The following is a 25,883-nucleotide window of genomic DNA, read 5'->3' as shown; positions in this document are numbered from 1 at the left end:
GTATCACCTGTGCGCTACCCCCTCTTCTGGGTGGCCTCGGACCTCCAAGGTGATCTTCCGTCTTCGTCTTGGCCGCCTCCTTGAGATAGTGGGATGTGTCGCACATTAAACTACCTACCGCAGCCGCCGACACTAAAAATTCTTAGACAACTTTACAGAAAGAAATGCTACGCGAAACGCGACGACAAAAATCTCCGCGTTTTCGCCCGAAAATCGCAATAAGCGTCGGCACGCCCGCCCTCCGCGTCGGGAGGACACAGGACAAATTTGCCGCGCTACTTTGGCTAGGTCGAATGACCCTTGTGACGGACGGTGAAAAAACGTCACGTCACAATATAAATTAAAAATTGCATGTTGAAGATTCTGTCATGCCATTATATCTGTGAGTCATTTTTTTATGTAAAGAAAGAATGTACTTGTTGCATAATGATTACACATTTCTGCTGATGAGCATAATGATTACACATTTCTGCTGATGAGCGGATCGATTTTAAAGCCATTTTTTATGCGGAAATATTACACAAATAATTTTTGTTATGTATACACATTATTGCATTATTATTGTGCGATAGATCGCATTCTATGAACGTTTAAACTTTAATGGCTCAATAAGCAAGTAAGATTTTCCGGAATTCGCTTATTATGCAACATTGTGTAATTACATAATTCAAATTGCGCTTATTATATGTATATTTTTCTTATTACGATATATACGTGGAGCTTTCTAATTTAAGGAGACAAAAATTAAGTTTTTATAAATTTTATTCTATTCAGTTTTTTTGAACAATTTAAAAAAAGACATAAACTGTATAAATTGTATAAAACATCGTTTCATACGGATTTATATTAAATATTGTAGAATCTAATGAAATTGATAAATTAACAAAATAGTTGTGCATACAGAAAGACGCTATTTGCACGGTGATTATTGCTCTGAAAGCACGCAGTCACAGATTGTGAATAGGTATTTAATATGAATACAAAAATATTAGGTTTTGTACAAACAAAACAAAGAACACAATAACAATTATTATTTCGTAGAAATCTACTTTGTCGATTTATTTAACAAACAGTTTTACATATTACATAAATTTACATCATTAATAAAGAAAGATTCTGTAAATATGTATATATATATATATATAATAATAATTATAAAAGCCACGCGCTTTTCAACAAGACACATATATGAGGAATATACTGTTCCTCTTTCTAATAAAAGAGGACTGGCAATAATCGCCATGCATCGATCATCAATTTTCGCCTGGACAAAATTACATTTTATTTCTACGTTTTCTCATATAAAATCTTAAAAATTATCAAAATGAGCGCATCATTACGAAAATAATACGACCCTATCAAAAATGATACGGCTTACGTATTGCGTGCCCATTTTCCTTCTACGGATAGGAACCCGGAAATAGGACCCATGGCCCAAATCTGGTATTACTTTTCCTTTCTCTTTTTCTTTTTTCTCTCTCTTTCTCTCTATCGCACATTACTTATATCATTCTCTTTCTTCATTTTTTGTAACGTGTTGCTTTTTATTATCTTTTTAATTTCATTTCACATTTGTATTAAATCCACTGTATACTTACTATATAGAGGGTTTAATATACTCCAAGATTTAATAAAATTTCTATTCTGCTTTATTCTTTCGTTTACGCGCGATCGAAAATGCGATTCCTTCTACATTCTGAAAATCGATGGCGCATTATTAAAACAGTATAAATTACGTGTATCCTGTGGTATTCATCTAATATGTATGCCTACTCTTATAAAATGTTTCTTTTTTGAAAATAGAATTCCATTAGAGGACGTAAACTGGGGGGATTTCGAAGAGGATATTTATCATACTATTTCATCGTTCATATTTTTTTTTGTTTAAAAATTATTTTTATTATTATTATTATAACAAAAGAAAAGTTTTTCTAATGTAAAACATTTCGGTTTACCCAACATCACGGATCTATTTTTGTAAATCTGCATTACAGGATAGTTATGTGATTATTATATTAATATTAATTATTTAATTTAAATATAAATATTTCAATTTAATATTAAATTTTCATGTAATTAAAATCTTGTTCACATTTGGTATAGGCCATTCTATCTTTTATCTGAAATGTTCATTTATCCGATTATCAAACAATGTTACTTTGAATAGTAATATTCTATCACATTTAAAAATTATCTGTCGTGTCAGAGTTTTTTATAAATTATTGAAACATCGGTATTTATCACAATTTATTTATCAGTTTGAAATATTTACGCTTTTTAGTGTTAATTTGAAAAAGATACGTACGTATGCTAAAATCGTTATAAAGAGTTAGTGAAGATAGACAATATCGCTCAGATTTAAATATATTATAATTTTAATCTAACATTAATACTGTCTTTAAAAAATCTTTTGAAGTATGCCAATACGAAAAATGACGTATATAAATCTTTTTCTAAAAATAGAAAAGTTGTTTGCAGTCTTGTCATTTGTGTATCTTATAAAAATGTATTTCTCTAAAGATATATTGAAATTATTGCTAATCATCGAATGTGTAAAATGTGTACAAATTCATCATTGAAGTAGCCAAAATACTAAAAATCTTTATACCGTATCTTCCAACTTTGTTTGATAAAAGTTTGATTTTCTAATTCGTGACATTTTTCAAAAGATCTTGACTGATTTGTTGTCCCATTTCCTGTCAACGTATTGATGAACATCTGAACATTCGTCTTCTACTTCCAACTCTACTTCCTCTTTAATTAATGTGCTAATAATTAATCGTGTCGGATATTCCCCTAACATTTCCGACACTAGAACATTATTATCGCGCATGCTGACGAAGTAGCGCGCGACGGTGCCTCGCGATCTTACTTACAGACTAGCAAGCGTGCATCACGATATTACTACACCTACGCACTTTTCTGCCTACTACTCTTAATGGATTAATCTTCTTTGTACATCATCGTGCATCATGCACTAGGAACAGACCAACGATTTGCAATGGAATCACGCCGATTGATCATCACATTTGAAGAAATCGGTCTTTCTATCGTGTAAGTTTCTAAAGTTAGCCAATAAGATACCGATTGAATCATTCGTTTATACAATTTAGATATTAATTATATGTATTATGAAACAAATAATAATTCAAGTAAATATAAATAATAATTCTACATAAAAAAATGAATAAAACATGTAGAATAATATTTTTAACAGGACATTTCGCTTGGAAAAATTTATTTAAAAATTAAATATTTTTTAAATCTACATAATTTTCAATAATATTATGTAATAGGTCGACGTCTATCAGAAGATATGATAAATTTAATACTTAAAAAATATAAATGACTAGCTGATATTTTATAAATATTTCGCATCCGACCGATTCCTTCTAAAGTCAAATACATGCCAATACTAGAAAACTGATGTGACGCTCAATTGGCGCTCTCTCACAGAACGCAGTATCTTACAGATCTCATTTTCGTATAGAAGAGGTCTCAGAGACGTGTGTTTATGCGGGCCGCAAACAGATTCTTGTGGTAGATCGAGATGTTTCGAGATTTAGCCTTGTAAAAGAATAAGGAGATGATTCTGTGCTGACTCAACGTATCGATTATATGCGTTTAAGTGCGTAATCGTATCAATACGCTTAAACAAAAATTCTTGTACGCGAACGTAATTTCTTCACTTATATGGCTAGGTGACGAAATCTCATGTCTGTTATGCGGCCCCTCGTGACCTTATTGAGACCACTGTCTTACAGTAATAATCCGATCGAGCGAATAAGCACGTAATAACTGAGGCGTACGGTTCCCATTTGTCATTTACAAAATATGATCGTTTGTGTATTTATATACACAATATACATATACAAAGGTATACGTACGACCACAGAAAATCACATACGCTATTCTATAAGAAAACCGTCCTGCAGTTGTAAAATCCGCAAAAAAGCTATATACGTACGGCCGATGCGGCATAATTAAATAAAATGACCAGGAAAATAAAGGAGTAAAACAACAATATAAACACTATACGTTCGTCATTAATGTTCAGATTGGAATTCCTAAAGAACACGATAAATATTCCGTCTTAAATCTACTATGTGCATATGATTATAAAACATAAAAATTTGTTAGCCAAAATCCTGCTTCTAAAAATCATAAAAATATCAAATTAATGCCAAAGACTTGTCATTTTTTTTTTTCTATAAGTTTCTTTTTTAAATAAAATTACAATTCTGTAATTTTATTGCAAACAAAGCAATATCTTGCAAAATATACTTCCAGAAGAGAAAAGTATATTAAAGTATGATTGTTACAACTGACAAAATTACTTCTGTTTCGAAACTAATACATGTTTTTAACTTCACTCAATAGGCATAATAACTTTTGCGCCAAACTAATACAACTTTATCTTGCTAAGTAATGCTGATCCTGCGTGATTCTTGTGCGAGAACAATGATATAAGTTACCGAGTGTGCGCGGTATGAAATCAGTTTTCGAATTCCTCCGATCGACCGTACACTTCGCGCTTCGTCAATCGTGCACGACGCGCGTAATACTAATTGAAATGACTACTGCTAAGAAAATGATAAATGAAAGTTCTATCATGCGAAGACTTTTACGAATATCTTCGTCGTTATCATCATTCGTCATTGTCGTCGTCATCGTCATTATTGTCACAGTAATCGTGCTACCGACAGGAAGGACGCGGGAATAGGGAGCCAGAAGAAGACCTGTCTCGGACCCGGTGGCCTGTCTGCTAACAGCATCGCGTCATCCGCGCAAGAGACGTCTAGCACGCTGTCATTCGTGGTACTCGCCATCCGACGTACAGTCGGACGACGAGCAGTATTCGCGAGCAGCTTTCGTGAGCTGCTCCTTGCGCCGGACCCAGCGCCTCATTTGCCTTCCAAAATCTCTTGGATACTGACATACGTGCCGGTGAGGAAGCCCAACACGCCAAAAGAGATGATGGCGATATTCTTCCACAGCCGCCAATTCCACTTGCCAAGGCCATTCTCTTGTTCCCAGACGGTTACCAATTCGATCATCGAGGGGAACATGAGACCCAACGTGGACAAACATACAGCCCCGACGAGGGAGATAAATGGACCCAAATTGGGGATCGCGATCGCCACGCAGACGGTAAAGATCACCAATAGGATGCGGAGGAAATATTCGCCGAGCAATCGCCGGGAGCCGAAATACTGCTTTGCGTTCTTCCAAATAATCTCCATGGGCACGTAGAACTGAAGTCCGTAAGTGAGGAAGATCGCAATAGCAATCATTATCTTGGTGGATTGCGCCAGCACCTGACCTTGCGGAAGATTGAGCGTAATGGCGGCCCTTGTGCTGTCGCCGTACTTCCAGAAACCGAAGAAACCGACGGTACTGTACAACAATACGACGAAGAACATGCCAGTGTTGAGGACACCCGGACAACCGACGAAATGTGATGGTGTTTTCATATTGTTCTCCAAGGGCATTACCTAGAAACAAATTACGGCTCTTGATGACACATAATAAAATACATATGGAATTGAAAACAAAAGAATGCACAAAATTTAAAGTTTATAGTTCCTATTTTATCAATATAAGATAAGTAAAAAATATAGAACACATTTAAATATCTTTTTAGATTTCGAAATACAGGAAATATATAAAATATAATTTGAATAGTTCTAATATTTTCTTTCTTTGCATTTTATTGAAAATTAAATAATGTTTACTTTAAGAATTTCTATGTTTGAATAATTTAATTTCTGTCAGAGAGTTATAAAATGTTAACGTGATTTTTTTTTGTTCATCAAGTTGGTACGCGTCACAAATGTACGAAATATTCCATGACGCACAGACCAAGGCGTGCCATTTGATTTACGCGTGTCGATACTTGAAACAATCGAACGCGACCGTTAAGTGTCCGAACGTATCTAGCAACTGAATACAAAGTTATTTCTGATGCGCAGTGTCGTAATATTTATCTTCATCATGTGATCGTGCTATGATAATCACATTCTAATCAAAATTCAAAATTAAAATCAATGTATTTTAACTTCTGTCAACAATTTTTTTAAATTGTAAGCATCATATTGGTCGGAAAAGTTAAAAAAAGTTTTGCTATAAATTATAAAGTTTTAATATTTCATTTGCGTTAGATGTTATTTAAAATTTGTTGTGGTATAGCGATATAAAGAAATGAGTATACTTACAACACCGATGCCCTCGAGGGCAAAAATGGCAGTGCCGAAGAAAAGGGGCAGCTGAGACCAGCTAGAGAAATTTGGTACGTCGCTGATAGAAGGCAGATCGTGGAAAATATAATAGAAGGTGATACCCATACCGGTGGCGATTAATACATTTGCCACCATTGAGAACGGCGCGAGATATTTGAGATTCCTCACAAGACAGAAGATGATGAGTAATGGCAGCAACGCGGCCATGTACACTCGCAGATCCTTATCTGTGTCCGTGTAATAGTCCACGACCTCCTTGAGATTGGTCGAAATAAAAACGATGTACACGCAACAGCAACCAACCAGATCGATCACCAAGAACGAATTAATTGTTGCCCTGAAACGGTATTAAATAGTGCGTATACTGATTTACTGAATAATATAAAATAAAAGAGAAACAGGAATAGCGCAACGCGACGTATATCTTCGTATAACAAATTGTGAAAATGAAATTTGTTGTGCTATATATTTTCTAAATGACCCTGGTAATAAAATGCAAACGTAACGTCTCCCGTGAATAAACTCACTTGGCAAGTCTGGCGTATTTCTGAACGGGTTCGGGCCCCACTAGGAAGGCCGCCTCGGCCACGTCAGCGAAGCCCAGACTAGGTGTCTGCAACCGCCTGCACAGGAGATGGGCGGATTTTACCAAGATGTGAACGCAGTAGGTGCAGACTGCGCCGATGAAGAAGGTGGCGAAGAGACCGAAGGCGAGTCCGGCGTTACGGAAGGCCATCGGCATTGCGAGTATGCCCGTGCCCAGGCTCCCCTTGAGTAGATGTATGAGCGTGTCGAGGTCCGACGTGGGATGGGCGAGTTTGCGATGCTCGAATGGGTCATAAAGGGCGGCCTCCTCGTCGGTCGGTCGCTCCACGAGCGGCAAGGTCGATCCATTCGTGACCGTAATGGGCACGTCATTTTTCTCGCACTTGTATCTGCAAAACCGGCGGCGTTAGCATATCGCACCGTAATTGGTGGCAAACGATTTCCGTGAATGGGACGTAAATTACATATGTATATACAGGGTGTTCCCGCAAGGATGTCGTCGTTTCTTTCATCTACCAACTATTTGACCTATTCAGTTGTCAGAAGCTCGAGCGAAATATCTAATTGCGACAATTATAGAGCCCGGAAAAAAATGTGTACATTTATTTGAATTTCCGTCGTCAAGTTATTGATATCTCAAAGAGTGCGTAGATGAAAAAGAAACGGCAAGGGAAATTTTACGACATCCCATACATTTATATATATATTTTTATTTACTTATATATTTTGCACGTGGAATATAAGTGTTACGTGGGACCTGGTTCTGTTTTGCACGGTACGACGTTTTCCTCGTGCCCGCGATTTCCATCACGACTTGATGCGAAGGGGGAATATAATGAGAGTGTGCCGTGGTAGGAGGATTCTCTTTCTTGCACGCTCGCATGCCGAGGAAGACGGAGAGTGGAGGCGCAGACAGGGCGCGAGACGCATGTGAGAGCATGCATTCGGGGCATCGCCGTGCCGCGGCAGGGATTTCGGCGTCTTTAACGACGGTGATTTCATCCGTGAAGATGAGAGTTTGGCGTTACCTCGTTATTAAGTCGTTATTATGAGCCCTTGCATCAAGCCGAATAATATTCGGCGCAGTATGCGATATTAATGCACAAAGCCGGCGAAAAAGACGCATTAGAAAAAGTCTCGAAATATGTGATATGTCCAATCGAAGAGTACAGAGAAAAAGATGTTCTCTCCGTTTAATATCGAATTTATATTGTATCTTAAAAAGGAGAATATTTTCTTGAATTAAAATTTCACCTTTAAATTAATATTTCTGTTTTTGAATGATTAGAAAAAATGAACATTATATAAATTCTTTATACTGTGGAAGAGAGTTTCCGTAGACATAAAAATAAGGATCATTATTAAGTAATTAAATAAATTGCAGAGATTATCTAGATTTTCATCTCCTAGATTAGACAAGCTTCACGCTATTCGTGTGTTTGAATAATGGAAATATTTCTACGAATACTTATCTATTAGTTGAATTTTTTAAACAATTGCTCCTCCTTCTGCGTCTGACTCTCCGTCCGTTCGTACCGAGAGAAGATTGTAGGCAAAATCATATAAGTGCAGCTTTACGCGTTTATTAAACACACACTAAGCCGTTACAATCGGTTACTTACAATTAGAATTTTGCGAATCCATTGAAATCTGTATTTTTAGTCTGGCTCGAATCGATTTGTATTCTAGGAATTTTATAAAAGCTGTCATATTTAAATTACGAGTATTAGTTACGAGTATTCATTATTGTATCGAAAATGAATATTCTAAGAACAAGAAAATGGTGTAAAATGACGTGTGTGTTTAATCAATTATTTCATTCATATTTCATTGTATTTTTTTTCATTACTATGTATTCATTACTATGCGCTATGTCTTTCAACATTATCATATCTTCTCTCAGCGCGTCTACTCGTTCTCACCTCTTTAGAATATGCGTAGAAAAAAAGCGTAGCACAAACCGTCATTTTGTCGCCAACATGAATGTGAAACTCGAATCATATGACTCATTGTTAGACTACATCGCTGATTATAATCTAAAGTAACTCTTTACACGCAACATTTTCTTTTTTAGCATTTTCATTTAGTCTGAGTCGGATGACTCAGACTAAATCGCAATCGCCGGTTGGAATTTCAAGCAAGGCTTTACAAAGCGATATCGTTTTGTTATTGAAATTTCATGATGATAATAGCGCCAATGTTTAATTCGCGCATTCCGTACAATCACGCGGTAAACGACAGCTTGCGTTACTCGGTCTCTTTCTCCGCGTTCTCCGCATTCATGCTTGATCGCAAACACACGATTTCATCCTGAAAAATCGGACGGTAGCAAGTGGATGGATGATTCTGAAGGATATGACGCGTTGGTACGTTAATAATTAACAGTTAATTCGAGACATGCAGACATATTCTCGCTTTCATGAATGACGTTTCATAATCATCGCGGGGAATTTTCTTTCACCGACCTACAGCCAATCGAAAACGCGAGTATCGCACAATGCGTGTTATTCGCTCTGTATGCGAGTATGTATGCGCACATGTGCTGTATGTGTGTGCGGGTGTGTGAGCGCGTGTCACGTGTGTATGAGACAGAGAAAAAAAAGAGCTGAGTAATGAGTAATGCACGTTCATGTAATAGATTCGTTAAAAAAAAAAGAAGACGGTATAGGTGTTTAGGTATTATAGGTACCCATGTCTTTTAGGTGCGGTAGTTTCTCTCCCGTAGTCGTGCGAAACTTTCTGTCGAGAAAGCCCCCGGGATTAGAGTCTGTGTGTGTCCGGTCGTCACGTATTACAACGTGACCGTGGGGTTCAACGCGTCGCGTTACAGGCATAATACATACAGAGGGGCAGCCGCAAACCACCGCACTGCATCACCGCGACGCCCAGCGCCACGACGCAGTACGACGACTAACAAGCCTCCTTTTTGCTTGCCGAGCCACTTGGCCGAGCGTTTTTTTTTTTATTTTGTACTTTTCTTTTTTTTTTATTTTGTTTTCGCTTTTACGCACGTCAATATAGATCTATCACCGAATCGATATATGCCAATACATCTCGGCTCTTTGCCACGGATTTTGCAACCGTCCGATGATATGTTTGTGTCGCGTCCAAGTCGGCATCGCGTCGACGTCGCGTCGCGTCGTCTTTTGTGCGAATGTCATCGAGCTAAAGTGTCAAAAAAAGCGATCCGACAGTGTCATATTTTCTTATTTTTTTTTTTCTCAACGATAGAGTATCTTTTTTTTTTTGTTTTCTTTCATTATTCACAGAGCACTTTCATAGAGCCCGAATCTATGCCCGGAGTTTATACGCTAGTCTGGAATCATATAAATGCACATATTATACAGTAAAGACAAATCCTTTATCTCCTCTGGGAATATATTCTGCTTTGCATACCGCATGACCTCTTCACGAAGCATTCTCGATCAGCGACGAAGAAGAACCGAAGTAGCGATTCTCCTTCTGTTGCCGTTTTTCTCACGAATAAAACCGATATTACTCGGTGCAAATTATGAGATATAAATACACGTGAAAACGTGTATTCATAATGCGATGCAAACTGATTTGATTAATTCGGCGCGTAATGAAATTTTTTATTAGAAGGTTTCCTTCGAATACCACTTGTTTAAATTAATATCCGCATTATTGCATATAAAAAGAGCAGCTACGACTTAATATTTCATTATAATTTTTATGAAATTGTCAAAAAAATTGGACACGAGATCTTTGTCGCAATTTAATTTAATTGAGAATTTAATTATTAATTCCGTGTTTCTCTTGAAAGAGGTACAACTTTGTCGCATGTTTCATATATTATTACGTTCGTCACTCGCGTAACTTTGGCGCCTGAAAGTCATAAATGGCTGAAGAGGAGAATATGAGAATTAAATAGAATTAGAAATCAGTCAGCCTTGGGGAGCAATTGACTGATACGTATATTCCGTTTAGTGAAATTAGAATAGAGCGAGTCGCGATACCGAGAATAATACAGGAAGTCCGGGATAATACATAAATGCATAAGCGCGAAGGTGTTAAAGATCAACCGACCGAGCAATTCGCTTCAAGGTCATAAGAATTCGCATGTGTGAGAAGATTATTGCGTAAATGGATTTCGACGAATGACGGGTAAAACGGCAACAGAGAGGAGTCTCGTCTCGAGCGCAAAGGATCCAAAGATTTCGTAGTGGCCGCGCTACTAAATCAGTCGACGAAGGAAGTGAACGTTTGCGATTTTATCGCCGTTCTTCTCATTTATCGATTACCACATTTTACGCGGAAAACCAAAAGATAGAGAGCTCTTAGTCATTAAAGAAATTATTGACGACTATCATACTTTAGGAAATAAAAATTTTATTTTACGTAAAAAAATATTCATAGAGAAAATAATTAATAATCTTCTTTTAAATTTATATATCTAAATTTTAAATATATATATATAGTATATATTATATATATTACATTAATATTAAATTAAATCATTTTAATTATATTGCAATAATAATCTGACGTATTTATAAGATAGAAGCAATGTTTAAACAAGCATATTCCTTATGTGATCAATTATGTATAATTAATCGTGGTCTCTATATTCACATATTATGATTTTGTGCATAATATAGAGAGAGAAACTTTTTAACTATTTGTTCGTTGTTTCTGACAAGTCAATCGAGATAATATCTTATCTTATTATAGACATATTGTGCTAATGTTTAGCATCCTTTGTTTACCCGATAAAAGAAACTTCTTTTTATTGGCAAGATGGCGGTAATTAAACGATTCGCAGATTGTACATTCGGCATTAGTTTTAATCTTCAAGGCATCATTTTTTTTATTACGAATAATATCAGTTTAGCGAATCATTAGGTTAATTATTTTAATTATTGTTCACTTAAAATCAGTATCAAATTACTTTTTGATTAATTTTGTAAAAGAATAAAAATAAAGCTTTGATATGACGGTCCCACAAACTAATATTATGTCTTAAGGGTTAACGAATTAAGAAGGTTGTAAGGGCATGAAACATATATTAATATTTACGCTTTAAACAAACTACATACGTGTGAAAGTTGTGTTCACATAACATTCTGTTTTTATTGAGCAATACATTTTTATAGATTATTTATTTTATTTGTTATTAGTTTTATTGTCATAAACAAAAATTTTTTAAATAATAAAAATTTGAATGTTTTTATATAAATATTTTAAGTACTAAAAATGACATGCAAAGTTTCATTGAGATTCACCAATTAGTTTATAACAAAGAAATATTGTGTCTATTTACTGAACAATTAATGTCTGCATCTCAATGTAACACTTTACATAAATATTCTTGAATTCATAAAGTACTTAAATAAAAGAATTGAGATTTTTTTTATCATTATTTTATAATATACATTTTCATATATTTCTATTAGAGTACAAATTAAAAAAATATTACTTTTTATTGAAATAACTTTTGATCCAGATGGTAAACTATCTCTAATTTTTTTGTATTACTTTTAAATGCAATTTAGAATATAATCTGTAATTTTTTCAAGTAATTCTTAACATATTGCATTTGTCTTACAACCTCCTTAAGAATGTTTTCAGGTAAGTGATATTTATCATACGCAGAGTTTGCACGATGTGAAAGAACATGACACAATAAGCAGATACATATCTGTACGCAACACAAACGAGCAACTTCGCAGTCGTCCAAGATTCAGCAGGCGGCCGTCAAGCATCCCTGGTGCCAGCTACGCTACGAATTCTACGTCAGCGATCAGGCGGTATGCATGATTAGTACGTAATATACTAACAATTAGAATAGTTTAACGATAAAAACGGAACAAAAAAAACAAAACAAAGGAGAAATGAGCAAGTCAATTAAAATATGTAACCATAGTAATATATATAGTATAGCACAAGAGAATGGGTATAGAGTACACAGATTAACGAAAAAACGTAAATGCACAATATATGATCCTCGGGTTTGTTCTCACTCACGTTTGCTTGAGCATTTGGGTTTGGCAAGAAAGCAATGGTGATGATTGGTCGTGGTAGCAGATAGTGAACGCGCTCAACTATCGTTGAGCCGTTCGTTCGCGTTGATTTCTCTAGCGGAATTTTGAGACTTACTTGACAAGCACCACGTCTGAGAGTTCTGTTTTCACACCCTGCTTCTTCGGCTCGTATTCCGCTATCATCGGGCGCATTGGCGTTCTCTGTAACAGAACAAGAGGGTCGGAGTTAATTGAACGAATTACGAATACTATTTGGCCGACGCACGTGACGAACTGGTGTGCGCGCGCGCGAATTAATTAAGTGGGTCGAAATAAACGCGCGTTATCGGCGAACGCGATGAACACTTTCAAATGCACCGGGACGACGACGATGATCGTTCGTAATTGTCTCTCTTGGAGGGGAGCAGATTGGGACAGGTCAGTTTTGTATCGTTCGGATTACGCGTAGCCTCGCATGTCCGATGTATCGAGCTGCATATATGACACGTTTCGTCGAGGAGGTAACCACTAGGTGAAATATTGTCCCACAGATTACATGATTTCATATGATTTTATCTGATTACAAATAATTTTTTCCACTACATATGAAGTAATTTGGTAAAATATACGATTTTATTTAATATTATACAATGGTTTCTCGTGGTTTTATATGTAATTATCGGATTATACATAGAGATTTCATATAAATTTTATAATGACTTCGAGGACTCTGTCCCACGATTACATCAAGTGGTTACCCCCTCGCGTTTCGTTGTTTATTAAAGTGTGTTTTACCCAATGGTTTCCCGGATTTTATGATCGAGTTGTCGACTTGAGTTGTCGTAACAATGACAACTCTTCGATAAATCAATTACGAATGGCTTTTGCCGTAATATGTTGCAAAAAAATTAACTCGTTTAGTATCGTGCGAATTAAAAAAAAGATACGGTTAAGAATTGAAGTAACTATTTTAGCAATTAATTTCTCGTAAAAAATTATTTATTAAGGTACTTAAACGCATTTTTTAATTCTCTTTGCACTTCGCTGCTGCAGCGAATAATATTTTTATTCTTCGTTCAGTAATTAAATTACCTTAATTATTTTCCAAAATAATTCATATAATTTATAATCACCATAATATGGGGACGATCGTTTGCTGTCATCACCGACAGTGAGTTCATTTCTACATCGTGAGAACTATCGATGTTCCCCATTTTCGTTTTTGCCTTTTTTTTCACCTTATGAATACGTATGATGTATTAGTCTTGATAAACACCGCTCAGACTTCGTAAAAAGACAAATGTTATTTGCACCAAATATTATTCATTGGTATTATTTATAATTCACATCAACACATCAACAGTCGTCCTAATAGATTGAAATCTCCAGTCTGAAAGAACGTGCCGCACGATGAAGGAATAAAATCAGACCGCGAAGAGCGGGAACGTCAGAGTGCTCGTGCGGTACCACTTTGAAAGGGACTTTTTTCCTCTCGAAGAAGAACGTATCTCCGTGGATAATTGCGAACGCATCACGTCATCCACGTTTGAGTCTTCGTTCACATTCGCGTTCGTTTCGCGTGTCGAAGAGGTGCGCGACGAGGCGAAGACAAGGAGTCTATCTTGAGATGCCCCGCCTGTGGCGCGACATCCGGAGGAGAACGCGAAAATCGACGCACCGACGCGTGTGCAAAACGGGCGTCGCGACGACCGAATGTCCACGGAATGCCAACAGATAGACTAAACTGAGTGTCCTCCCTGTGTTCACTTGGACGCTCTATCCGCGAGCGGGGATAGAGCGTCCGCTACTTGAGATCCGCTCTATGTACGGCGCCGCGCGCGGCGCAGAAAAGCGCGGTTACTGCTGCCAAATCTTTCAGCGACGTCTTCCGAGGACGGGTTCTTTATATACCGAACGGCTACGAAAATAGGAAGAGCAAACCGACGCGCGGTTGCTGCTCACGTGAGCCGTATGTACGTCTTTGCCGGCCATCTGACCGCTAACCAGGTTTAAACAGGATTCTGTTTGAACGACGTGACGGACGGGGTTCCGAATCACCAACCATCTCCACGCTTTGGCTCACGAATTAGTACGTGGCGCTCGGTTCGTTGACAACTCATTGCACGAGGAAAAATGGAAAATTTACGTATCTATTCGCAGCACAAACGCAACGCATTATATTAAGTATACTGAAAAAAAGAATTATGAAATTCGAATAAATATTTGTTCAAATATATAGTTGTATGCTTACGGAAAATAAATATTTATTCGATTTAACAAATGATACCTAAATTTAAGTTTAATTTTATTTAATTAAACAGATATTTGTTTACAGTAAGTAAATGATTCCATTGATACTATCTAAAACATATTTATTCGTGAATTTTTTTCAGTATATAAGAATAATATAATATAAACCGAAAGAAAAAAAAGAAAAAATTGTATGCATTATTGTTTTAAATATACTGAAAGACAATTGTAAATTTTTTCTTTTGATTTACACCAAACTAAACTTTGCGACGTTTTCCTTGTCCCATGATACTGAAATATTTTTTATATACCAATGTTCGCACTTCAAAAATAGACGCGTCTTCTCAAATCTGACGTATCACGATTCTCGTCGTTTCAAGTTAGGATTATTATGATGATTTGGACTTTAGACCAGTGTCAATAGATAGCGAATACACGTGCAAACAACACGAATCTAATGTCATTTAGAGCATAGCTGAAAATTTACTACATTTGATGGACCTTTGCATTCAATGTTGTCGAGTCTAAAAATATACGCGTAACGTTAATCAGAGAATAAATCGCGATTTATTTATCAATTTAAGTAACTTATATTGATCGAGTACAAAAATATTCATTTCGATTTTTAACGGATATCTTTACAAATATTTTTTTATGTTACCGAGTTACTACCATATGAATACGTCACGATTACGTAAGCAAATACGTGCATTCGTTGCGTTTGAGCCAATATACATAGCAGACTCCTGAGATCATTTCAAGATGAAAGTCTTAAAATATCGAGGCTAATAATAGTTCTTAAATAAAAAAATATTAAAAATTCATAAAATTATCCGAGCTTTGCGCGCATAAATTTCTTACGACTCTGTGTCGTTAAAAATTCGTCGACTCTCTGTGTAACCCACATGTCTCAGTGCTTATTTTGGATATTTGGAAAATATATCGTCGCGAAGCACGAGGTACGCATCCGTAACGGCGCAGCGCCTACGCGTAATATCCCGCCGTGTTCCGGTCACGATAAACATCTATAAACCCGATCGTCTCGACGACGCGACGACGCACCCATGGAGGAGACCCGGTTCCCCGCCATTCTTTCCAATTACACACCTCTGTGTAGGTCGGCCTCGTGCACGAATTCGCCGTCTATTTTTGCCCCGCGGCGCCTCGAAACGAAAACGACGCAGTCTCCATGCGATGAAACCGGGGAGAGATTTTTGCGCCGCGCAAAGAAACTTTATCCCCCCCGCTCTCTCGTCGTCTCTTTCTCAATTTATCATAAGTGAGACTGACAATGAAATATAGACATTACATATAACTGTTTTGATATCATGTTGTAGATTTAATATCTGCTTTATAAAAATCGAAAGTAACAATGATAACAATTATGAAACTGATAATATAATTTTAATTTAATCAATTGTATTAGAACGTTTAATTTTTTCCAATATTTTACTTAAAATTAAGACTAAATTTTATGTTTTTGTTTTTTTTCCATGTACGCATCAGGATGAATTTTTCTTAAAACCAGACTTTAAGAAATAGTGGTTTATTAAAAAAAAATCGAAATAAGAGAGAGAGAGAACAATTTATCATAAAATTTAAAGATAATATGATGACAAAGCGCTAATTACTTTGATATCGATTGAATTGGGTATCATCACCACAATGTTGTCGAGTCTAAAAAATACGCGTAACGTTAATCAGAGAATAAATCGCGATTTATTTATCAATTTAAGTAACTTATATTGATCGAGTACAAAAATATTCATTTCGATTTTTAACGGATATCTTTACAAATATTTTTTTATGTTACCAAGTTACTACCACATGAATACGTCACGATTCCGTAAGCAAATACGTGCATTCGGTGCACCACCAAAAATGTTAAAAATTTCCACTTCGCAGTAAGTGCAGCGAAGTGGGAATATTTTTGCGGTTCTGAAGCACGTGACAGTCTGTTAGTGAATGAGACATAACTGTAGCACTAATCACACGATAAGCGGAAACCTCAAAAAGTAATCGCGGACGTAGGGTAGCTTAATCAGCGACGGAAAGAAGGAAGGGATAAAAACGATATCGAAATGGGGGAGCCAAGCGGCCGAGGCCTTGAAGGCTAATCGCGCACGATCGTTGTGTCATTAGTGGCAAAATATGCATACACAATTCCACGAGCAAACACCAATACGAGATAACAGCTAAATTCGTGACAGTCGTTAAATATATACTGATATTGAGCAACCGTGCAAATTGCAGTCTGTTGGCGTATTACTTTTCCGGGTATTGTTTGGGTGTGCATAATAAACGACACGAGGTAAAGAGTTTTTGCATCATTTATATGAGATGAGGCATGAAGATCGCCAAGAATCTCAGCATTGCTTTATTTATAAAACAAGTACCTAAGTAAAATCGTTATAAGGATAGTATTCCTAGATTTTTTAAGGCAAAATATGAAAACAGATTTTTATTGTAAATTATGTTGAAAGAAAAAGGCAAATATGCCATTATTTAATTTATTATTTATTTTGATTAACAATTTATTTGTATTTATTTATAAATAACTTATTCTTCATTAATTTGTTAACGATTGTTGTTTTTAATAAAATTGCTCCTTGTGATATAACTAATTAATTTGCACAATACTAATTAAAAGAAAACATTAAAAAAATTTTTTTAAATTATAATACATGTCCTAAATAATTAAATCTGCTCCTGCGAATCAAAGAAAATTTTAGAATCTGTGATATTATTGAGGAAAGATAAATATAAAATCTTTGTAATGTAAATTATCCTAAAAATAAAGAAATATTAAAAATCATAATACAAACAAAATAATTAGCTGCTGTTTTGATTTGACAAAAATATAAACACATGTCAACTTAAAAATACATACAAATCAGTATTAATTCAATGCTATTTTGTATGTGAATTTATAATATCTGTTGTACACGAGAGAGAGTGTATTACTATTAATATTAATAAAACTGATGTTAATAATAATTACAGATAAATTCTTATAAAATTATTTAATTATTTGAAATTTTATGTCAAAGGATATGAATCTTTTAACTAGCAGTAAATAGAAGCATACGTTACACGAGATCGTAATTGATAAATTTGATGGACCTCTTCAGTGATTAAAGTCTAGACCGATGGAACGCGACAAAGTGATTCCGGTAGATATTTCGAACGCCGCTAATGACGTATCTACAATTGAATCGTTGAAAAAGATTTAATCGATTCAACCGTCAATAAAAACGACCGTAACCAAATATAAACTCGCTTTAACGAGCGAGTCCCGAATCATAAATCGGCGTAATGGGTTCTCTATTGAATGAAATTGCGACGTATTAAAGGTCGTGGCTTTTTTGCGTTCCTTTTGGCACAAAGCATGTGACTTCAATGCCACAATAACGACGAATTGCGAGACCCGGTCTGAATGTGATTGCTGTTCTCGCGTCTCTTCTATATATATGCCGCGTATCATCTATATATGTACATAATGTATATGTGTACACTCTAATGCGAATCAGCTAGCCGTCGGCGGCGACAGCGAAATAACGAATTGACAAATCTGACAGCAACGTCACATCCTCATCCCGACAAACGGTGCGTTACGCATGGCTGCACCCGCGTGGGAGTCTCGCACTCTCATTTCTGCTACTGCCCCTGAATTACGTGCGCATGTATTACATGGCAGTGCTTCTCAAACAATGCGAAGAAGAGAATACGGATTTACATGATATTATATATATATATAGATCTAAAGTTTTATTTTTTAAAGAACTTGAAGTCGAGATTACGATGAATTAAAATTTCACTCAACTTTCACAAACTTCACCCTTTTTAATCATAATTTTATTTGGAAATTAATGATTTTAATTGAAATTGATTTTTATTCAATTAAAAACAAATGACACACATATGTATAAAAAACTTTAAAAAAGTGAGAAATAAGTGAGCGAATATCTTACTAATAACAAAATTTAGGGAACGAGTAGTTATACAGACATCATACACGTGCGCAACACATATATGTTGCCGTTGAACTGATTGGTAACAGCATTGACCTTCTTAATCCGGTTGCGTGGTTCAGCCAAATCGCGACCCGGACGAATCAAATTCGTGCAATTATGTCTTGTCATTGGAGACAATGAAGAAGCGGAAACGTTGAAAGAGTAATAGACGCTGCGTTAAAGTCATTAAACATGATTTTATACACTCAGAACGATTCGCGGTAAGTTCTTATCTTCTCATCTTTTCTTTGCCTATTATCTGATCTTTGTCTGCGTCGTTCGAATGACTAATCTCGGCTGATCTGGTCCTTATATAACAGCCAATGTGAAAAGGCTGAGCCTAACTTGCGGTCCCTCATGCGTAGTAAGTCCTCCTCTTCCAACGATTCGCATATATCGCTATCGTTGCTTCATCTTGTTTTAGAAGGATGTCCAGTTTCATTGAGACACCCAGTATAGTGTCTCGAGACAACTCGCGTGACTTCTATTCCTCGCAGACCACTGAACTCCCACAAGCTCAGCAACTGAACACTCGCCTCGTGTTTCCAGTGACGACACGTGCACTCACACAGGAAACTTAATTGCGAGCGCGAAATAAATGGATTCGTATTAATACACTGACGCGAATACAATGGCGATTGAATCATCCCTATTTGAATTGAATTCTCTGGAATTCTCTGAACTGTTCTATAGTTATATAATTTGTATTCGGTAGAAATCGTGTATTGGAATTATAAATATCTATAACACGATTATGTTCGATAGCAACCACGTTTAGCGTAATGACCTCATCAAATGTGTGTCAAATATATTAAAAAATAATTACTTTATCCTTAATTTGACTACACTGTAAATTTAGAAAATTGCTCTCTCAACGATTTGCAATTGTTCCGCGAGCGGAAGTTTAAGTATGCGAGTTAATTGGAGCGTTCCACTAAATTTTAATGAGAGAAAAAAACCTGTATTCTGCAAAATGTAAGGTAATGTGAATAGTCAAGGTCGTGCCTTGATACACGCTTAGAACCGACATGTTTCTTTGCGATGATAAAAATCGAGCGGCGCTTAGGTTTATGACTTTTTGTAATCACTTGTAAAAAAAGGTAATTACAAGAAAGAGATAGTGAAAAAGAATGTCAGACGATTGGCCAAAATCATCAAGGTTGCCAAGCAGCTCAAGAACATGGGGACGTACGAGACACAGACTTGCTGGAATAGCGGCGGAACTGAAGAACGGGACTAGAAAGAGGGGATGGAGAAATATAGTAGGGGAGAACGGAAGGAAGAAGGGGAAACACGACGCGAAAGGAAGAGAGAGAAGAAAAAAGAGAAACTGAGAAAGATAGGAAGAGGAAAGGTGTCAGTTCAGGAAATTTCCATGACGTAGCTGCAGTCGTGCCACTTGCCATTGTCGTTAGACATGTCACGAAGCAATTGACCGAGCAAGTTAAACAATTTGGGGAGAAAGGGAGGACGTGCAATTTTAAAAAGAGAACTAGTTTCGATTACGAAAGAAAGATAACCCATTTTGGTGTCGGTATCGAAACGGCAGAGGAAACGACACGAGTAAAAAGTTAATCGGAATCACGAAGATTGTAGAAAGGCTTACATGAATGTTCGATTTCTACGAATTCTGTTACTATAAAGAAATCTTTCATCAGAAGTAGAAGATTTTCAAGACTCGATCCAGACATATTGGTAACTGCTTATTCGTAATAGAATCAACAGTATACATCGTTTTTAAAAATCGTAATAATAGTTTTTAATCAATAAAAAGGTAATATAAAAAATGATATGAAAAATCTAGCTTATTTAAGAAACAGAAAAGATATTTGTGAAATATTTCCAAGAATGCACAATTTCTATTTATCATCAGCACGTGAAAACAATCCATTCTCGAGTTAAATTTAATCTGTGAGACTACTGTGTTGTGCAGACAGTTTGTTCACTACATGGCATCGATCGCCGATACAAAGTCAACGCACGGCCAGTCAGTCTCGAGGAAAACTACCTTCGTCGGCAATCGATCGGGGTCACAACAGAAACTAGACATTCAATCAGACGATAAAAAGGGCAATGTTTATTCATCCTGAACCGAAATGAGCAAAATAGAAAAATACTGCATCATCCGCGTTAAGGGCGAATTTGCCCGACAATAATCTCGAATAAATTTTAAATTTAAATTTAAACGACTTTAAAAATACAGAAAAGTGTTATTTTTCTTACGTCAAAATCGTCCCAAATGAGTGACGTTCAGAGAAGGTCTACGTGTGCTGACATATAATCATGGAAAGCTAAATATTATTGAAATTTTAAATAGCCGCATGCGTGATGCAAAGGTCGGTCAAAAATACACTTTTACGCCGCGGCCGACTTTCGTGTTCGTTAAAAATGCCAAACTAAAGGAATTTTTGATTGAACGCTAAGAAAATTATTTTACTCTATAGCGAAGTGCACGTGTATACATACATATGTGAGTATAATATAGTATTATCGCGCAAATTCTCAGTACAGTTCTTTTTTCAAAATGGTGAGAACATCCGGTGCGTTTATCACATCGCGATAAATAACATAAATGGAATGCAGCTCGATATAATGTTACTAAAAACAAACGGCATTGATAGAGCGCATCTCGAATTGCAGAAAATCAAAAAAGTCGCGATGAAACAGATAGATAAATTGCGATAAGGCACGCTTTTTAATTCCGAAAAAATATGCGGTAATGGATGACGCATCGTGCGTTGCATTTTGCGTGTATGTTACGTTAATTCAAAGAGAATCGCGATAATGATTTCTCGAAAAATGACAATTTTCATCAAACGTCTTATTTCACGATGACTCAGAAGATGACTGTCTAAAATATGAGAAATTCGCAATTAATCGTTATAGCAATTAAAGTATCAGATTAACATGGCGTTACGTGTTTCGCGAGAATATCTTCTTATCTTGATGTTAATAAAGTGATGTTAATCAATTTATTATACATACATACACATATATATATATATTACGTAACGTATAAAATAGATATATTACGGAGTTTAGATGATAAGGCGATAAATGATAATATTAGAATTATTCCAAACCTTCATTAGTACCGTAATTATCTTGAAACAGTTTTTATTTTAAAATAAAGAAACGGTCAGCGAAGAATTATATAACATCTAGCTAATTATATATATATATATAATAATTAATTATCTATTTATAAATATGATACATTTAATATTTAATGTTTTATAATTTTATATTCTCCGATTATATCAAAATTAATGTTAAAAATAGGTAAATTAAAATAATCGTCTCATTAGATATTACTAAATAAATTTTAATAAATTTCAATACGTTAGAATTAATTTTCATAAAAATCGAATGCGAAGAAAGGCAGCAAGAAACACGAAGTAATCGCAGGAATAATATGCCAACAGACCTCTTGATGATGCGCTTAAATGCGTTCACCTAATTACACAATTGCTGTCTACGTATGCAGAATGTGCGTAATCGCCCGTGACGTTTCAAATTGCGTGTATCCGTAATAAAATGCATTAACTCTTCTGAATCAAATCTGCCTGCGCGATTTGTTCTTATCAATATTGCATGACAATTGAATTACTTAATGTTTATAGCAACATTTGGCATCGTAGTTGTAGTCGTTATATATATTTTTTCCTCATTCTCGCTTCGACTGCGAGTATCTATTTTGTTTTAAGCACAAAAAATGCACGAAGTGTAGGAGTAGAAGTAGGTTGAATAGACTTAAGTAATACTATATCGTACGCGTCGCTGACATTTCAGGGACTATATTACGTGCAATCGCGCCATGTGGCGATCGCATACATGCGATAAGAAATGTACGTTTATGTCAATGCCGTAAAATAACTAAGCAACTTTTGTACTGTTTTTTGTAATTAGCAATTCAAATGTAAATTCTGCAAGCGGTGCATAATTTAACGGTGATTTAATGTAGTCAACTGAAGAATTGACGCGCGAGAGAGATCGTAACATGCAAGGGAGAAAATAAAGTATTATATATTTTAAAAAAAAATACTATTTTAAATAATATCTACTGATACATGCTAATATTTATTTTCAAAAGCGAATATAAAAAAATATTCTGTTTATACGATTTTCATTTCATAAACGTTTTTGTAAATAGCATTTAAAATAATTTAGGAAATATTTCATCTTTGTTATGTGACTTTTTGTTAAAGAGAAATACACATCAGGAAATAAGTGTCTCTAAAAATATATACTTTTTTTTGTACTATCTTCGCTTATAAAATCAATAAATCCAGCGCGTCGCGATATGCGATATCTCAATACTTTGATAGCAACCGCGTAAATTTTTACTTAGCATAAAATTAGTCAATTGCGCAACGATTACTATCTTGTAGGATTAAATTTTTGACAAAAAACGTAAATTATAAATTTATTGATAATTAAGTGTAAGATATTGTGCAATGACAAGTGTAATGACGAATTATTATTAAATCACTCACCTGTATTCGTCCGCCGTGCACCGGTACTCCGAGACCCTTCATATTGTGTGACATTCTTGAATGTGTATTAGCGCTGATCGCTCTGGTCTCAGAAGACTGTCTAGTTCCGAGTATACAAACAGACGTATATAAATATGTGTGTATAGCTGTATATAATTATGTATATACGATTCCTTCTGCTCCGTGCGATGTCTGGCGTCGAGATGAATGGAAACGGCAAAAACGCGGATCCGCTTCGAAATTCGCAGTCGAGCTCGCTACTAATGGGAGGGAAATCCGACGGTCAATGTATTCCCGCGTGTGAATATGTACGCACGTGTACGTGTTCACACGAATGAATAAGGAAAATTATAGCGTGTGTATTATTTGTACACGGTGCGTTTACAATGCCGCGACAGGCTTCGCGGGTGCGCGACAATTCGCAAGGGTTCACCTCTCGGACGAGCGCGGTGTCGCACTGATCTTTCGTCCTCTTTTCACGTCAACTTCCCTCCGTGGATGCCGCGAGATCGGTATATTGCGTGGAAGTCGCCCCGCGGTGGGAGCAGCCGGTTAACGAAGGGTGGGGACCAAGTTGCTTTGCGAATACAAAGAAGAGAGGGAGGAAACGGCAAGGTAATATCGGAGGAACGTCGGGAATCCCTAAAAGAGCTTAAATCTCTGAAAAAAAAAACACGCGCGACCCACCCCTTTTTTATCAGGCTGCGAGGATGCGGTTATCAGTTGAGTATTCGAACAAGAATTTTCAATATAATTTATATAAGAATTTTTGTTCAAATTGGATCCCGAAGTACGACGCGATAGATCGCGATCGGCGAAGAGACTCGCACGAGAATGACGATGCGCGATACGGAAAGCCGCGGTTTCTCCGGTTCTCCCACTCCCTCGAACAGCATACCCTCTTCGTCCCTTTCGATGTTTGCCCCTCCCCGAGACAAGAACGCTTATAGCAACCTCCTGGCTCCTCGTCCGATCCGATTAGATCGCTCCAAGAGGCTCCCCTCTTCGCGAAGACGTATCAAACTCCATCATTACACCCTCCATAATGGTTATTCGTTAACGATAACTTTTGGCAGTACTTGTTGAACTTCTGTGCTTTTAAAATGTCAAGTTAAGACATTATGGCTTACCCTAGAATTATTAATCTTATCAATCTGATTGAATCACAAAATCTGGAAATTTTGTTGGCTCATTCAACTCCTTATACAAAAGAACTGTAATGACCGGAACATAGGATGATTTTCGAACATCATGTTCAAATGTATAGGGATAAGATATGTTGTACTATATTTTTATAATGCGTATATTTTAACAAGTTGACTCTGAACACGGTTATGTAATTTCTACATTTCTACGATTATACTGAGGATGGCCTAATTTGAGACCGAAACGTCTATATTCTCATATATGTAAATTCGATTAATTTTATATAAAGATAAATTTCGCCAATAAAAAGATCGTGCGTTTGTGGTAGATGTTCTACATTTCTCCGTTTAATAACTTCTTATTTTATATTGTATTTTCTTATTCAAAAATGTCAGCTTCGCCATGTTTGTTGTGCCATTTTGGACGACTAATTTATTTTTTTTTAAATAATTCAAGTTAACATAAATATCTATACATACAGTACCAGTCAAAATTATATCACCTTTCGATTTTTTGAGCATAACTTCTGTCAAAGTGAAAAATTAATAAAAAATTTAAAAAATCATGGCGTACATTGTCAAATCTCATTATACTTTACGTACAAGGTACACCTGCCATCATAGTGTCTACTGTATAAATTTGAGCGCATTCGATTCACTTTGATAAAAGTTATGCTCAAAAAATCGAAAGGTATATATATAATTTTGACCGGTACTGTACATAAAAAATAATTAATTATTAAAACAATTAGTCTGCTGCTAATAGCAATGTACAATGTGCATGAATTTTTCTCGCCAATAAAATTAGTATTTAAATTACAAACAAGTTTATTTAACACACATAAACAAGAAAAAATAAAGTAAGAATGATGATCGATAAAAATGGAAATTATTTGGCCACTAGAATTACACACAGTGGCGCATTAACATTCTTGATTGTTTATTTGAAGTCACGTTTCCTTAAAATTAAAAAATGACGCGTTTCCAGACCGCACTCGCAGATCTATAATGATGCAGTAAAAAAACAAAAATCTAAGCGATTTTTATAACGGTAATCTGATATTACGTTTACGATTTCGCTATCTAATATCGCAGGTAACGCGAAACTCGCTTGTTGGCGCCTCGCGTAGTTTTGCGTCGTATTAAACCTCTCGATTTCTCATTGCACTTAAATTATAATCTCAAGTATTATATTTTTTCTTGTCTTATATAT

General features: G+C 35.8%; 1 protein-coding gene and 1 long non-coding RNA gene across 5 annotated transcripts; one reads left to right on the top strand and one right to left on the bottom strand.

Annotated features, from left to right (window-relative positions):
* Positions 1 to 4,251: 4,251 nt before the first annotated feature.
* LOC108723081 (proton-coupled amino acid transporter-like protein pathetic) lies at positions 4,252 to 24,346 on the bottom strand. 4 transcript variants are annotated; one of them, XM_018448570.1, is made up of 5 exons: positions 23,526 to 24,346; positions 12,903 to 12,988; positions 6,767 to 7,174; positions 6,216 to 6,576; positions 4,252 to 5,495 (listed from the first exon to the last, which is right to left on the bottom strand). In XM_018448570.1, exons 1-5 carry the CDS (start codon positions 23,577 to 23,579, stop codon positions 4,905 to 4,907), a joined length of 1,500 nt encoding a protein of 499 aa, XP_018304072.1. In that variant the 5' UTR covers positions 23,580 to 24,346; the 3' UTR covers positions 4,252 to 4,904. The 4 variants fall into 4 exon arrangements, with proteins under 4 accessions (XP_018304072.1, XP_018304071.1, XP_018304073.1 ...); XM_018448569.1 differs by lacking the exon at positions 23,526 to 24,346 and adding an exon at positions 13,900 to 14,258; XM_018448571.1 differs by lacking the exon at positions 23,526 to 24,346 and adding an exon at positions 13,145 to 13,274.
* On the top strand, positions 7,503 to 20,353 carry LOC108723090 (uncharacterized). The gene is made up of 3 exons (XR_001936627.1): positions 7,503 to 7,951; positions 12,551 to 12,553; positions 20,341 to 20,353. It is a non-coding gene; the product is annotated as an uncharacterized lncRNA (long non-coding RNA).
* Positions 24,347 to 25,883: the final 1,537 nt, after the last annotated feature.

Source organism: Mycetomoellerius zeteki, unplaced genomic scaffold, assembly GCF_001594055.1.
Source record: "Mycetomoellerius zeteki isolate Tzet28-1 unplaced genomic scaffold, Tzet1.0 scaffold223, whole genome shotgun sequence".
Lineage (NCBI taxonomy): Eukaryota > Metazoa > Arthropoda > Insecta > Hymenoptera > Formicidae > Mycetomoellerius > Mycetomoellerius zeteki.
Note: the sequence above shows the minus strand (reverse complement) of the source record. Positions and strands in the feature narration are given on the sequence as shown.

What these genes read in the sequence shown, in the direction of transcription:
- LOC108723081 (XM_018448569.1), bottom strand. Translation starts at nt 13,980, where the DNA reads ATGGGGAACATCGATAGTTCTCACGATGTAGAAATGAACTCACTGTCG. An exon ending in AAATACGCCAGACTTGCCAA is followed by an intron (nt 6,577 to 6,766) that starts GTGAGTTTATTC and finishes ATACCGTTTCAG; the next exon opens with GGCAACAATTAATTCGTTCT. An exon ending in CCCTCGAGGGCATCGGTGTT is followed by an intron (nt 5,496 to 6,215) that starts GTAAGTATACTC and finishes ATTTGTTTCTAG; the next exon opens with GTAATGCCCTTGGAGAACAA.